Here is a 14241-nt window from a genome sequence, read left to right on the forward strand (position 1 = left end):
AGCAACAGTCCCATCAAAAGGAACTATGGCCATTTTTGGGATAGGCAGAAGTCTAAAGCAGTCTTCTCTATAGACTGCAACCACCCAAGAGTAGTGAACAAACACCTCTGCCCTCAAATACAGACAACAAAGAAGGGAACAGGGATGAAAAGGCTGCAACATAAAAAAAACCACAAGCTCTCAGACAACAGTTATTAAGTTATTGTTATTGTTAGTAATTAGTTGTCAGTTATTAGGTTTTGATATGGCTTTAGATCTTGGGTCACACTTTGCATAGTGTGTACTTACATATCATGTTCTAGGACCAGACTGACAATTACAAAAAAGTCCATGATGATAGAAAAAATACAAGATAATGTTAATGATGTTTCCAAAAGGAGTCTGTATTTGAGAGCTGTAAATTCAAGTCATGAAACTGTTCAAAATTATGAACCCCTCTCCTTCTTTTCATTGCTATAAGACAATAAAGAGAAATAATTTGCTGTCCAAAATGTGGTATAAGTGCTGTGGAAAACATTTGATGATAAACAAAATAATCATCAGAGTACATGAATGCTATGACTTTACAGTAGATTTTACTGCTCGGTCAGGTGAAAGATATCCAAGATACTTAAACCAGTGTACTTAACATGGTGTTCTTTTCCTTATTACATATTTCTTTTCCAGTTGTTTTACTTTCATATTTTCTTTAATGCATAAAGCAAGAGACATGTTTGAATAATCAAGATTTAGAAGAAAATTGTTAAGGCAGCAGTATGTTGGCTGCAAACCAACTAAAAAAATATGTGTTACAATCCATGCTGAGAATCTGAAGCAGTTGTAAAGCTATTATTTCATTTGTGAGATCTTCTAGGCGTGAAATTCTGCTCTACTTTTTACACAGCCTGTAGGCTGCATAAATGAAGGAACAGCTCTAACCCTCCTTATTCCTCAGCTCCAGCTGAGCCTTTAGAAACTGGGTTTGGCTTTTCTTTCTTTCCAATCCTTTTTTGATGGACAAAATTTTCAGCTGACAGAAATAAAAAGAGTTCTTAAATATGCCTGTTGATAACCATTTTAGTCACACACAGGAAGCCCAAATAAGTTGGGTTTGACATGAGAACATTAATGCCTTGAATAACTTGATGTTATGATGCAGAGCAGCTTCACAGGACTCTTCTAACTATTCTTTCAGCACAGACAACAGTAAAAGAGGTCCTTCGGTAATAAAGCCCAGGATTTTGTCATTTAGGTTGTAGTGTAGAGCTCCCCAAAAAGGCCAGTTTGTAAGTAGCATTCCTGAAAGACAGATTCTTGCAGTCTGAAGATCATAGTAAATGGGATAATGGTGGATAAGGTTTTTTGTGAAACACTCTTCAGTGCCTATTTTTGAAGAAGAGCTCCGCTATAATATATATGTAACTCCCTGATCACAGCAATGAACAAAGATAACCACACTGGCCTGAAACACTAAATTATCTCCCACCTCCATCAAGCGTAAACCTAAGGTCTCGATACAAATTGTCTTATAAACACAATAAATTAGTGTCTGAAAATATTATGATTCCACAGGGAAAGGAGTTGGAGCTGTGACCAGAACAAGGAGCAGACTGTCATATATCAAAACCATGACTGTAAATTAAAGCTAATGCAGTTAAGAGAGAGTTTAATATACAGAACACTCAGTTAGCACAGAACACAACACTCAGCCAGAGGAGACATTCTGGACACATGGACTGCAGCTCAAGGATGGTACTATTTGCAAAAGAAAGCAACACGAGAATTTAAATTGTTCTCTCTTTTCTCCACTAAATTCTGTATTTACTACACTTATTCTGAACATCGCTACACCTATCTTATGTTTTCCAGCTCTGAATGCAATAAATAATACAGAGAAAACTAATAAAAATTATGCTTTGGAAGTAAGGTAAATTTAAAAATAAAAGACCCACCTTCTATAGAAGAATCTGTGTTGATGTAAGCAACTGCCCGTTCCTGAAGGACTTTGGCATTTTCCTGGGGTTGTAAATGTGTAATTGTTACTTTCAATTAGTGACATTTAGTGAAGAGCAAGTTAAGTGCACTATTTCTTAAAGCATTGCCTTTAGAACTCAGTCAGGATAAATACTACTATGTACCTTACTAATTATATTGTTTGAAGATGGGTAAGTGATCTTGGCATATGAAATTCACTCGTACTTTCTGTGACTTAATTTGTTCTGGAAAATATCCACAAAATGAAGGTTCTGCCTGCTGCATCACACAGGAGCAAGATGGAACAAGAAAATTATTGAACAGAATTGTAACACGATAAAATAAGGCTGTACATGCTTTTTAACTCTGCACTTCGGGACTTTTTTGAACGTGCAACATGTCACTGAGAGATCAGCCAGAATTCTTCCATGCTTTTAATTCCTAGTTATTCATGTGTGCTCCCAGCACTAAATGCAATTTTAACACTGATGAACTGAGCACTGCTGTCATTTCTACACTATTCCATTTCAAAAAGGGATGAGTCAAAGCACTAAAATACCTTATTAAAATGAAGATGACTATTTTGAGTCCACAAAGAATTGCTTTCATGCGAAATATATACACACATCTTGTTTAATTTTTTGCAAACTGGTAATTATGTTTGAATTGATATTCTAATCAGTATTTTATTAAGTCTTGGCTTTGTGACAGATATTTTAATTAGGTTAGTAATTGTTACTCGATTCATTCAATTTGTAACCCAAATAATCATTTGTAAGTCACGTGAACTAAAAATTGATTTGGTAATTGATAAATAGATAATGACATTAATATCTTTAAAAAAACATAGAGGAGATCCCACAAAAGAGTACGAAGGGAGGGAGTGAGCCTGTACATGCATACATGAGGTCTTGCAAGTCATATTAGCAGCATAAAGAAATTCCTTCATTTATGAGCAGTGGAGATTGTCTGTATAACAAAAGGATGTTGCCACAGTTGCAATTTTTCTCTTACACAGAAGGCAGTGAATACCATGGGTTAATTTTCCTCAAGATTTAATACATGACAGATCTGGCAGCTGCAGACAATTAGAATGTAAGCTGTGAGGAATGTCTCTAGAGAAACTGAATCTAATTTAGTTGTAAAAAACTAGTAATGCACATCACCAAGATAAAGTAAGGAAACAATAATATCAAAACACTGAGGTTCAAATATGAACTGTGCTTATGGTTTTCTAACCTTGTACAGCTGTTGTTTCATGAAATAATGAGTGATACATTACTAGACACCAAATTATTAAGCAAAAAAATTACAGAACAGTAGTAGCAATATTTAACAAATTGAACATAACTCCTAATTTATTCATTACTTACTCAAGAGAAATTGATCTTTTAAGTACCATTTTTTCATATTTCTCAGAGTTAAAACAATTATGTGGGGTTTTTTCTTGACAACATCTAAATATGCACATAGATATGTAGACAAAGAAACAATAAATACAGTTTCATATGCAGGTGGGATAATACTTCAATGCCAACTCTTTAAAATCTCTCAGTAAATGATTTAAAATAGCTGAAATTATTCTTTCTTCATCTAATGTCCCATAAACCAACAGTAAGATGCAGAGACTGTTACAGCTGGAAATCAAACAGTTTATGGGAGAAAGAATTAGTTCAAATTCATAGGAATAGAAAACTTAGCTTTGCTCACAGTATGATGGAATCCCTTTGCTGTTTGAGAGCATATTTCTGGGTTTGTTCCCTCCTCTGATGCGTGCCATTTTGCAGTATAATTTTGTGGTTTACTGAAATACATGACAATAAACTAAACTAAAAAGATTAAAATGTTTTATTTTATAGATTTTGAAAGCTCTATCCACATATACAATTATTACCTTGTAAATAAATTTCTAATAGAAGAAAAAAACACATTTCTCTTAAACTGTTCAGTACTAATAAATGGAAATAGTTCAGCAGAAATATGTTTTATTAAGCAATTTTCTGCCTGCTCTATTTCCAACTTGGATTTTACAGACAAAGCAATGACAACTCTTGTAAGACCTGTATTTCTTATTGGGTTTTAACAAATCCACTTACAAGGTTAAGAATTTAACATGCCCAACAGGAAAAAGAAGAGAAAAATAGTCTGAACCTCACTTCTGAATTTCCCAACATCCTTCTATGAGGCAGGAATATAGCCAGGGATCCATCTACAGAATTAATAAACTGTTCTGCTCCTGAGACTCTACAATGCTGGAATTAACAGGAATTTTGAAATATTCACTTACAGATTACCTATCCTTTATTTGCCCAGGAGGACTGATTTCCATACAAAGGGCTTGGGGTGCTTATGGATCATAAGTTCATGATCTGGACTTAATTTTATAAAAACTAAGGAATTTCTCAAATAGAGAGTTAGAGAACAGACCAATTTGGGTTATATAAAATGCTGTAATTCTGTTAAATGAAGGAGTAGATTTCCACATAGAGACCACTGAGGGACATTAACTTGGAATCAAAGTAGATTTTTAAGTCTTAGAAGAGTTAGTACACATAAATTGTAAGAAGGTAAGTAAGTAATTGATATAAATACATGAGTGCCTTACAGCACCCAAAGAAGCCTGCTGTGCTCCAGTTTTACCATGAAGCACTTGACTGCAGTCTAGGAATAGATGCTGGGTACTGCAGCTGCCTGCAATACCCTTTCAAGTTTTACTTTACTTTACACTATTTTTTATTTACCTCAGCCCACTCTGTGGAACCCAATAATCCAAATTCTTCTGCATCCCAGCTTGCAAAAATAATAGTTCGCTTAGGTCTCCAACCTGCAATCACATAGTTAAACTTGAAAATTCAAGTTAAAATTTGAAAGTCTAGTAAAAGATCACCACAGTTAATTGAAATTCCTTTTAAAAATATCACTTAACTGATATAACAGTAAAAAAAATCCTCTCTTAGTTCCTTAGAGGAACATATTATTGCAGAGGCATTTCTTCTTAATGCAATATTTTTATTCTACACAACTAAGAGGGGACTATTACATTGATGAGGAAATAAATTCAGCCAACTAAGATGCAATGCTACATATGCACCTCTTCAACAAATTTCCATATTTCATAATTAGAAATAAAACTTTCTCTAGAAGTGAAAAGTTAAATAACTACAACAATTTACAGGAACAGTGTTCCTCAAAGCTTCTGTTTTCTATATCCATCATTTTATGTCTGTAATAATTGTTACCTTCCATCTTCATTTTACCAAAACTTCGTACAATTTCTTGCAGAACAGCTGCACCCGTAGTTGGATCAATACCACCAAATACCCAAGAGTCTCTGTGACCACCTAAAATAATATATCTGTCTGGAAACAAGCATATGATATCAATTCATAATTAAAAATTCACTTGGGTTATCTTTGGTGTTTCCTTTGATTGCATCCCTACTTGTATCAAACAAAATATGAAGTTCAATACCAGTGTTACAATTTTATTTCTTAGGTAATCTGCAGTCACTTACTCTACTGAAATATACAACTGAAGACAAGAAATATTTAATAGATATTTTTCCACCTAAAGGTCTTTCATGTATATGACATATGATATATAGTAGAATCTTAAGGTCCCAAATCATCACTAGTTTTCTGTACTTTGCATTGTGTTTATTTTTGCAAAGGCAAAATGTATGAATGATGTAAGGAGAAGCCTACTGTAAAATGACAGGCATTATAAAAAAATTCTCTGACATCTATCTTTCTGGTACTCCCATTCAAATATATTCTTGGAAATGCCAATGATAAACAGTGTAAAGGGAGGGAGAGAGCAACTATGAAGGATTACTTAGATTCCATATTATCTAGCCATCTAAAAAACTTTCTTACAACAAAAAGTTTCTTACAACATGAGAACAATTTCATCAAACACAAAATAAAGAAAGAATTAAAATCATGAAGCACCCAATGCTCACCTGGTTCCATGGCTCCTCTGAGGATGCCAATGACATTGTAAATTCGTGTTATTTTATTGCTTGTATGAACATGCATTCTGACTTTTCTGAAATGAAAGGCAGTATGGAGTAACCATTTCTGACTGAGAAGCCAATAAAAATTCAATGCTAATAACATATAAGCCAAAGAGTTTGTGCTTCTGTTCTGCTTTGTGTATTCAGCACTAGTCTGATGTGTGTTCATTTGTCTCAGTGTGCCATTTTTTATTTCAGCTTAACCTGCTGTGCTGACAGCAGAAACAACCCTATGAAGTGGGCCAATCTATAAATTTGTAAATATTTACAGAATTTATTGAATTTTTATTTGTGGGAATCAATTAGACAATTTGGTACTAGAGGAGTAAACTGAAAAACATGCACAGTAATTAAAAATACATTTATTTTATATTTTGATCAAAATTATAGTTGTGGATATACATATTTTTATAAAGAATACACTTTGGTTTTCTAGTACAATTCCATTAATAAGATAGAATGTGGGGAAAAGGTCATTAGGAATATTCATCCAGGAGTAAATTGAAATCTCTGTTTAGGACAGCAGATCTAAGTGATCAAGATTTGTCAGTTGTAGAATTGTAGAATCGTTTGGGTTTGCAGGGACCTTAAAGATCATCTAGTTCCAGCCTCCTAGCTGTGGACAGAGAACCTTCCAACTAGAGACAGGGAACCTACTAGAAGTACAGTTTACTTTTTCCCTGCCCCCTCAGTAAAAACTCTTCACCTCTGCCCCCTCCTCCCCAGTAAATTCCACTTGTGAAATTTTATAAAAGCAAAGGAAATGTATGTTTTAGAAGAGATAAAAATAATGTAATATTCAGCCCTCTTAATTCATAGAAGAAACAAAGCACCAAACAATGCTTTTTTTGGGTCTGGCAAAACCTCCAGAGTTTCACATTTGAAGTTATCTTTTCAGTAGCAAATCTGCATAGCTGTCAAAATCAAAACGTACTTCAGGACAGCCACTGGATCTTTGCCCAGGAAATAACTGACACTAGTGCTTTGAACATGCATATACTTGCACACTTTCCATGTGCAAGTGACTTTTCCCAGACTCAAAAGGTTCATTTTGATATGGAGCTACTCTGAGAAAGGACTATGTAGGATTAGACCATATTTACTAAAAATGTGACCCTCACAAGTAGGACGATGTTAAGAAGTGCATTCAAAAATATTTCACGTGTATGAGTTTTGTGGATGAATCAGATTGTTTTCTCATTGCTGCTCTTCAAGATATTCCAAACAGCACATAATTATGTCAAATATGCTTTCTTATTTATTTATTCCTATTTTATTTATTTTCAACTAGTATTAAAGCAGAGCAGGAAAGAATAATGGCAAATGCAGTCTACAAAATTACATATTCAGACATACTCTTGTTTTTCAGGAGATTTGGTAGTGATAATGACTGTTCAGTGTGATCCACTACCAATCCTAATAGAATGATACCTCATGTAAACTGAAATTATTTTTTGTGTAGAAAAGTATAGAAAAGTGATCTTTTGCTTTATTACAAATTATTGCCAAATGCCATTGTCATGTGTCTTGGTCTGCTAACTTATCATCATTTATTATCTAATTTTTTTCAAATTCTAAAATTTATCATCAAGTGCAGCCCACTCTGAAGGAAGTAAATTTCTCCAGAATATCTCTAGATGTATTGTTTCACAGTTTTTCTCTTGTAGGGATTTTTTTTCAATATTGTATAAACAGGTAAGTGTTCAAATAGACCTTGTAGAAGAGTTGCCTGTGAATCCTGGCCCTATGTTATAAGACACATTGAGACTTCCCTTCCAGCTGCTGTCTGGAGCTGCAGGTCCTCCCATTGCACTGTAAAGTGAAAACCAAGACAAATGCAGTTGAACAGTAGGGTAAAATCTTAAATTCCCTTAATAATTATTGCAGTAAACCCAAGGTGGGTTTACAAAATTCTGAAAAGCATTATTGCAGAAACAGGTTGTTTTGAATTTTCCACATTTCCTGAAAAACACATTTACTAAAAAAAGTAGTATGAATGCAAATAACAGCAGAGATTTTACCAGAGTGAGGAGAACTGATGTACACTCACCTCAATAATAGTTCTGCATCATGATATCCAATGGGGTGAACCGGGATTCTGGGAATCCCTACACCTTCATTAACTTTATACCTGAAAGTGTACTCTGAGAAACCAGAACAAAATGTCAAGTTTATAGTGTTCTTAGCAACTTTAACCAAACTGTAAACACTTTTGAACAGTGCAGCCACACAGCAGCCACGAGCATTCATCATTCTTTTCAATTCTTTCATAATTTCTCAGACATTACTTCTAGGAAACCAAACTGAAAGGGCAGAACCACAAACCCAGTGATGCACCTGCACAATTGCGCAAAAAAATCTCCACATTTAGATTTGTTGTCCATCCATATTATTACGTCTCCTCAAAGCTGGCTAAGGGAAAACCAAGCTGGTGTGTGAGGTGAAGATGGCACTTGTGCAACTGTTTAGCAAGCTGCAGAAGACATCCCCAGATACGCTTGCCTATGGTGAAGACAGGCAATGTCTCTCTGAGTCTGGCGGGAGAGGCACACACAATCTATCCTGTTTTTTCAGCAGGTTGTCTTATGCACCCAACAGTGTTCACACAAGCTTTCCAGAAGCCCCCCTGTATACCCATCCCATCAGCAGACCGCACTGGTAGGCATCTCAGTTCAGAAGAAGTTTTGGGATGCCAACAAGGACAAGACAAGCATATGGTGCCAATATTTGAAAGACTCCAGGCAACTGTTACTTTTACTATTAGAATTTTACTCCCTGTAAGGAGGATTTTAAACTGCTTTTCTGCTTGGAATTTATGATCAGCAAGAAAACATACCTCCAAGCAAAGTTATTAGTCCTCTTTGATGGTAGAGTATAATCTAGTTTAAACTGGTCATCCTGAGAAACACAGATATTTAAAAATGACTAGAAATTCTCAGTCGTTTCCTGCTGCTTCATAGTCTGTAAACCTGCACATCCTGCCTTTCTAAGATAATTATAAGCCTGGGATAAACAAAGAGATTTTCCTGAAGTTTTTTCCTAAAAGCTTTCCTTCCCCACCTAGGTCAAAAGCAACCAATTAGAATGGTACACAGGCAGAATTTAGTCTGCAATAGGAAAATTAACTACTGCTAAAAATAATTTCTAGTAGCTTTTTTCTCTTCATCTCTACTAAAAATAAATGAATTTCTAGTGCCGTACTTTCGACACCAGTTTATAAAGTACTTGATGGCCCAGGTTACGGAAGTTTCACTCACCTTTGGCAGGATAACCTGGTGTCAGAGGGTCCCCAGCTCCATTCAGGTTTAATACATTCCCACGCTGAACTCCCCCACCTGGAAGGTTCCAGCCACCTGGATAAGCATCTGTTCCTGGGGCACAGTAGTCAGCAGGGTCTGAATAAAGTATGATCCCTTGGGCTCCTGCTAATATGGCATTTTTAACCTGTGAAATTATTTACTTTTAAGAAATGTCTCCTTTATTTTTTTTTCTTTTTGGTCAATGCAGTGATAAATCTGAATGTTGCAATTTGCTTCCATGCAGACATAGTTTTAGAAGTTGTGTGTGTAGTAGAGTGAAAATGACCCTAGATTCAGCAGAAGTACAAACCACAGTGAAACACACTGTTCATTATTTGTGTTATACATTTAGTCATAGCTCAAGGCTATGAAATAAAGTACAGGATGTAAAACTGAGGCACAAAAACTGACCACTAACCTTACTGCCCCACTGTCACCCGTTTTGTCAGAGTTGTTCTCTAAAGTCAGAAGATATAATTATTCACTCTCTGTGCATCAGACTCCTTGTCAAATAATTGCTATTTCAAAATACTACAATTCTACGGATGAAAAGTATCAAAAGTCTTGGCTCTACAAACTACTCAGTTCCTTAAACTAATCTTTTGCAAGAACTGCCTAGACAGTTTGCAGTCATCTCAGTCTCAGGAGTTTAATACATTCACATGGCTTTACTGTTTTGGAAGTTAGACTGCAGTCACAGTGGGTGCATTGCAGGCTTCCTTCTGCTCATATATTCCAACTAAGAGCCCTCACTAACTCCCTCCAGCTCTGTCATGAACAGTGCCTGACCCACAGAGGAAAAATTAAAACACAACACTTACTTTGTTTCCTCTGAAGATCTTCCCGTATCTGGCAATGACAATCTTTCCTGTACAGTTAATTCCCATTTCACGCTCCAGCTTAAAAAAATCTTCCGTACGGCCATAATTCACATAGACCAGATCTGCCTGCACAGAAAAGAAAAGCAGTGTCATGGCAACTGGTCAATCAACAGACAAACTACCCACTACCAAAAATACACTGTTTCATTCACTATGTATGATATAGTGTTGGGCTTTTTTTTGCATTTCTGCAAATTAGATCCAGTGCCCATAAAAACAATAGCAAAAGTTATCTATAATATTCTATATGAAACTTTGGCTTAAATGGCTGACTTTTGTATATTATCCTGCCCTTAACAACAGTCTTAAAATCTGAGGCTGGAAAATAAACCAACATACTTTGTTAAATTGACAAACTTCTCTGGCCATGACAAATACTGGTATACCTTGCATACATAAACACACACAATTACATAATTTCATTCATTTATGCAATACAATGTTGTCCCTGACTGTTCCATAATGGATTAGCAGATTAAGTGAGGGGCTTTTGTGGCCTTTAAAGGCATTCATTTAATCCAAAGTGTCTTCCAACTTGATTTATATATTGCCAATTCTACTTGAGCCTTAAGCAGGTTCTCTCCATATGATTGAATAATGTGGAGCAATCTGAGATATATCCAAAATTTTTCATCAAGATAAAAACTTTTATTATGTGATTCAAAGTTCTAGCAATTTGAGAAAGCTTTGTTTTTTTGGTTACAAAAGACTTCTAACCTTTGCACAATATGTGGCCTAGCCGTGCTTAAGTGCTCCCTAATTAACACAAATGATTAATTAAAACTACTACAACAAATATTTTGAGAAATTGGAGCAATTTGTCCCAGTAAGGCAGGGATAAGGATATTCACAAAATATGACTTCAGCTAATAGCACTCTTACATAATTTTTTTCTTACCTCTGGCACTCCTTGTGCTGAAAAAGCATTATATGGTGGTAGTATACCAGTAACATTTTCATACCCCTGAGCAGGTGGTTCAAACAATGACGTATTGAAAACCTACCAATAAATAACAGAAGTCTTTGGTCAAATACTCCAGGCAAAAATTTGCCCACTAAGGAAATGCTAAGTGTGTAAACTATACGCTGGTTTCCATAAATCACTAGCAAAAAATACAATTCTAACTAGCATGCGTACGTTCAAACAAAAACACAGCTAGAGATCCAGAGCTGAACTTTTATAACAGAATGCAGATATGAATAGCAAAGAGACTGATCACTTGTCAGAAGATGCCCATCAGTCACTGCCTGAACCTAAGCAAAGAAGTAGCTGGAAACTGCCAAGAGGTTGTGACAGTAAAAAGGCACCCAGTTCATCCATGCCATCCCAGGTATTTTTTGTGATTACTCCCACTTTTATTATTATTATTCTCTTCAGCTCTTTGCTAGTTATGTTCCAGTTAAATGTGCTGCTTTTTATCACTATCTATTGTAACACTCGTGTTAAGGTTCACGTCCACTTTTTGTCATCTTATGAGATTATGAGATACTGTTACAGAGTTTCTTGAAAAATTTCTTCATTCTTTCACCTCTAAGCTCATGTCATCCTGAGCAAGTATTCCTTAGTTTCCACCATGTCTCTTCATCCCCACCTTTGTGCTATGATGCTTCTCTAGCAGTCCCATCTCCCCTCCCTACTCAGGCTCCTTGTCAGATTTTACATCTGCTTCTTTATTTCTCTGGGTGTTCAAAAGGGAGATATCTACAGACTGACTAGTTCATTAGTACTTCTTCTAACACTAACTTAGAAGACACCATAGGGAGACAGTGGGATCAGGTTCAGAGCAAGGAAAACTAGGTAGCACTTCATACAATCAATAGTATCTCTAACTCCTTACCTCAGCATGTTGTGGAAGCAAAAACTGTGCAGGGTTTGGACAGGTACTTGGAAAAGAGACCTAACAAGGGTCACTGACTGGATAAATACTTGGAAAAGAGGCCTAATGAGGATTCTTTAGGAGACTAATTACAGCACATTCAGAGAACGTCTGAGCTGAAAACATTAGACACTGGAAGAATTGCATACCTGAAATATATTTCTTTGTTTTAAGCAGCTTCGTGCGTCCACTTAAACCTGTTTATGGAAACAGGATATTGGCCTAGATGTATCCTCAAGCTAAACCCTTCTAACACCTTATGGTCTACTGGTGTTAATTGCAGCCTCTCCACAGGTCCTCTCTCCTCTGTACGAGGCACTGAGATTACAGCCACTCTGCCGTGTTACTGCACAGCCTGGAAAACCATTTCTAAATATGAGTAGCCTTTGCACTGGACTTTTTATTGTAATATAAAGCACAAGCTGAGCTGAATGGGTGGGTAAAGAGAGAAAGAACTGTTTTTTAAAGGAGTCTTACATAAATACAGTTTTGTCATTAAAAAGATCACCTCATTCCCTTGATCATCAATTACTGAGATGTAGTTTGGCTGCTTTTCATTTGGGTATGAAAGAAGCACGTCATAATGAACAAGTTCAGTTGAATCCAATCCAAATTCCTTCCACTGGCCTTGAATTTGTTCGGCAAGAATAAGATTCTGTTCAGTTCCTGCGACATGAGGCAACCTAGTAAATGAGCTAGAACAAAACAGAAAACTGCCAGTAAGCTGGAAATTCAGAGAGACACAATAGTGAACTAGGATCAGTGCATATAAAACTAATCCTCAAGCCACATTGGACTGTAAGGTCTCAAGGTTAGAGCTAAAAACATGATTGTTTTTCAGAGTTTGCATCAGGACAAGTACAAAATGTAGTCAGAGCAGAGGATCTCTCCTGAGGCCTTAAGTTAAGTCAGTTGATCTTCTCTTTGCATAACAGAATTAGCCACATGTACACACAAGCAATGAAAATCAGTATCGAAGACATTCAGCAAAAGAATATGAGCAGTATACGAGGAGCAGAAATAAATATAGCAAAACTAGACATTCAGAAAGGAGCCTTCCAGATAATTTTGGTATCTGATGATCTATTTGTACACTATTGGCATAATGTGTCCTGATGTCCTAATAAGTTTAACTTGAAAATCATTATATCAAATTATCTGCACAGATTTGCTTTATTTTTTTAATCAAAAGCCTGAATAATAAAATCCTTCTTAATAACACTTACTTTCATGTCAGATATAATTCATAACAGTGATAAACAGTCAGAAATAGTATCCAGCCCCTCTGGGCTACCCTACAGAAATCTGTCTGTAATTTGTTTGGTCCACTGTACAAGTAAGTTGTGATGAAAGCTCATCAGTGAGTCAGGTACTCAGCATGAGCTTCCAATTCCCAACACACTACTTGTCAATGGCTGCCCCACAGATGTCAGATACCACCAATTACCATTAACTCATGGTAGCAAATACCATGATTAGTATCACTTCAACTTGTCATTTCAGACTGTTTTCAACCCATGTAGGAGCGTGTTCTTCGGCGTGTACTTCCTCAGCTTCCCAAGGAGAATGCTGTGGGAGATGATGTTCAAAACCTTCCTTACAGAAGGCAATCATGCTGATGATACATACAAAAGGTAAATAAATGCTGACTGTTCCTAACCATCTTTCTGTTCCCCATGTGTTTGGAAATTCCAGAAGGATGTTCAGTCACCCTTCCAGGGATTGAAGCTAACCAGCCCACAGTCTCTCCATGTTGTCCTCACTTAAAGATGGGCACAACATCAGCCATTTTCAGCCACCTGGGACCTCTTTCAATCATCAGAACTTCTCACCTACAGCAATATAACATCAAGGTCCTTCACATGAATCCCACCTGGCCCCTAGATTTGAATACATCTAGATTCTCTAAGTAGACCACATCTCTCTGCTGCTGTCTTTCCCTCTCTTTAAACTGGATGTGTATGCACCAAGGTTTGTAAGCAACCTTTGACAAAACTTGTTGCCTGTTTTCTTCTTGCACTTTAATTCTCTCAAGTATTTTAAGCACCATTTAAACCCATAAGTGGTCTAAATACTACATATGGTATCACGGAAAATATACTGAACAACACATGATGCTTTTGTTTCAATTTTTCTAAACAGTTTAATCCTTTTCAGAGCTATGATACAATGCTAAGACTAAAGTGTACGTTTTATGAGATTCATAGTTTATTTTC

At 36.1% G+C, this 14241-nt stretch overlaps 1 protein-coding gene across 1 annotated transcript in view; it reads right to left on the reverse strand.

The window, feature by feature from the left end:
* Window positions 1-14241, reverse strand: part of LOC114000333 (N-acetylated-alpha-linked acidic dipeptidase 2-like) — a 30781-nt gene that overhangs the window by 13379 nt on the left and 3161 nt on the right. Inside the window, exons 3-12 of the mRNA XM_027744604.2 lie at window positions 12534-12720; window positions 11047-11148; window positions 10089-10214; window positions 9226-9412; window positions 8019-8112; window positions 7682-7780; window positions 5915-6000; window positions 5193-5312; window positions 4695-4777; window positions 1932-1995 (exon numbers count right to left, since the gene is read on the reverse strand). Coding sequence (XP_027600405.2) covers window positions 1932-1995; window positions 4695-4777; window positions 5193-5312; window positions 5915-6000; window positions 7682-7780; window positions 8019-8112; window positions 9226-9412; window positions 10089-10214; window positions 11047-11148; window positions 12534-12720 — 1148 coding nt within the window. The remainder of the gene's footprint in view (window positions 1-1931; window positions 1996-4694; window positions 4778-5192; window positions 5313-5914; window positions 6001-7681; window positions 7781-8018; window positions 8113-9225; window positions 9413-10088; window positions 10215-11046; window positions 11149-12533; window positions 12721-14241) is intronic.

This window comes from Pipra filicauda, unplaced genomic scaffold (genome assembly GCF_003945595.2).
Source record: "Pipra filicauda isolate LSUMZ 115617 unplaced genomic scaffold, ASM394559v2 scaffold141_size4267151_pilon, whole genome shotgun sequence".
In the NCBI taxonomy this organism is placed as follows: Eukaryota; Metazoa; Chordata; class Aves; order Passeriformes; family Pipridae; genus Pipra; species Pipra filicauda.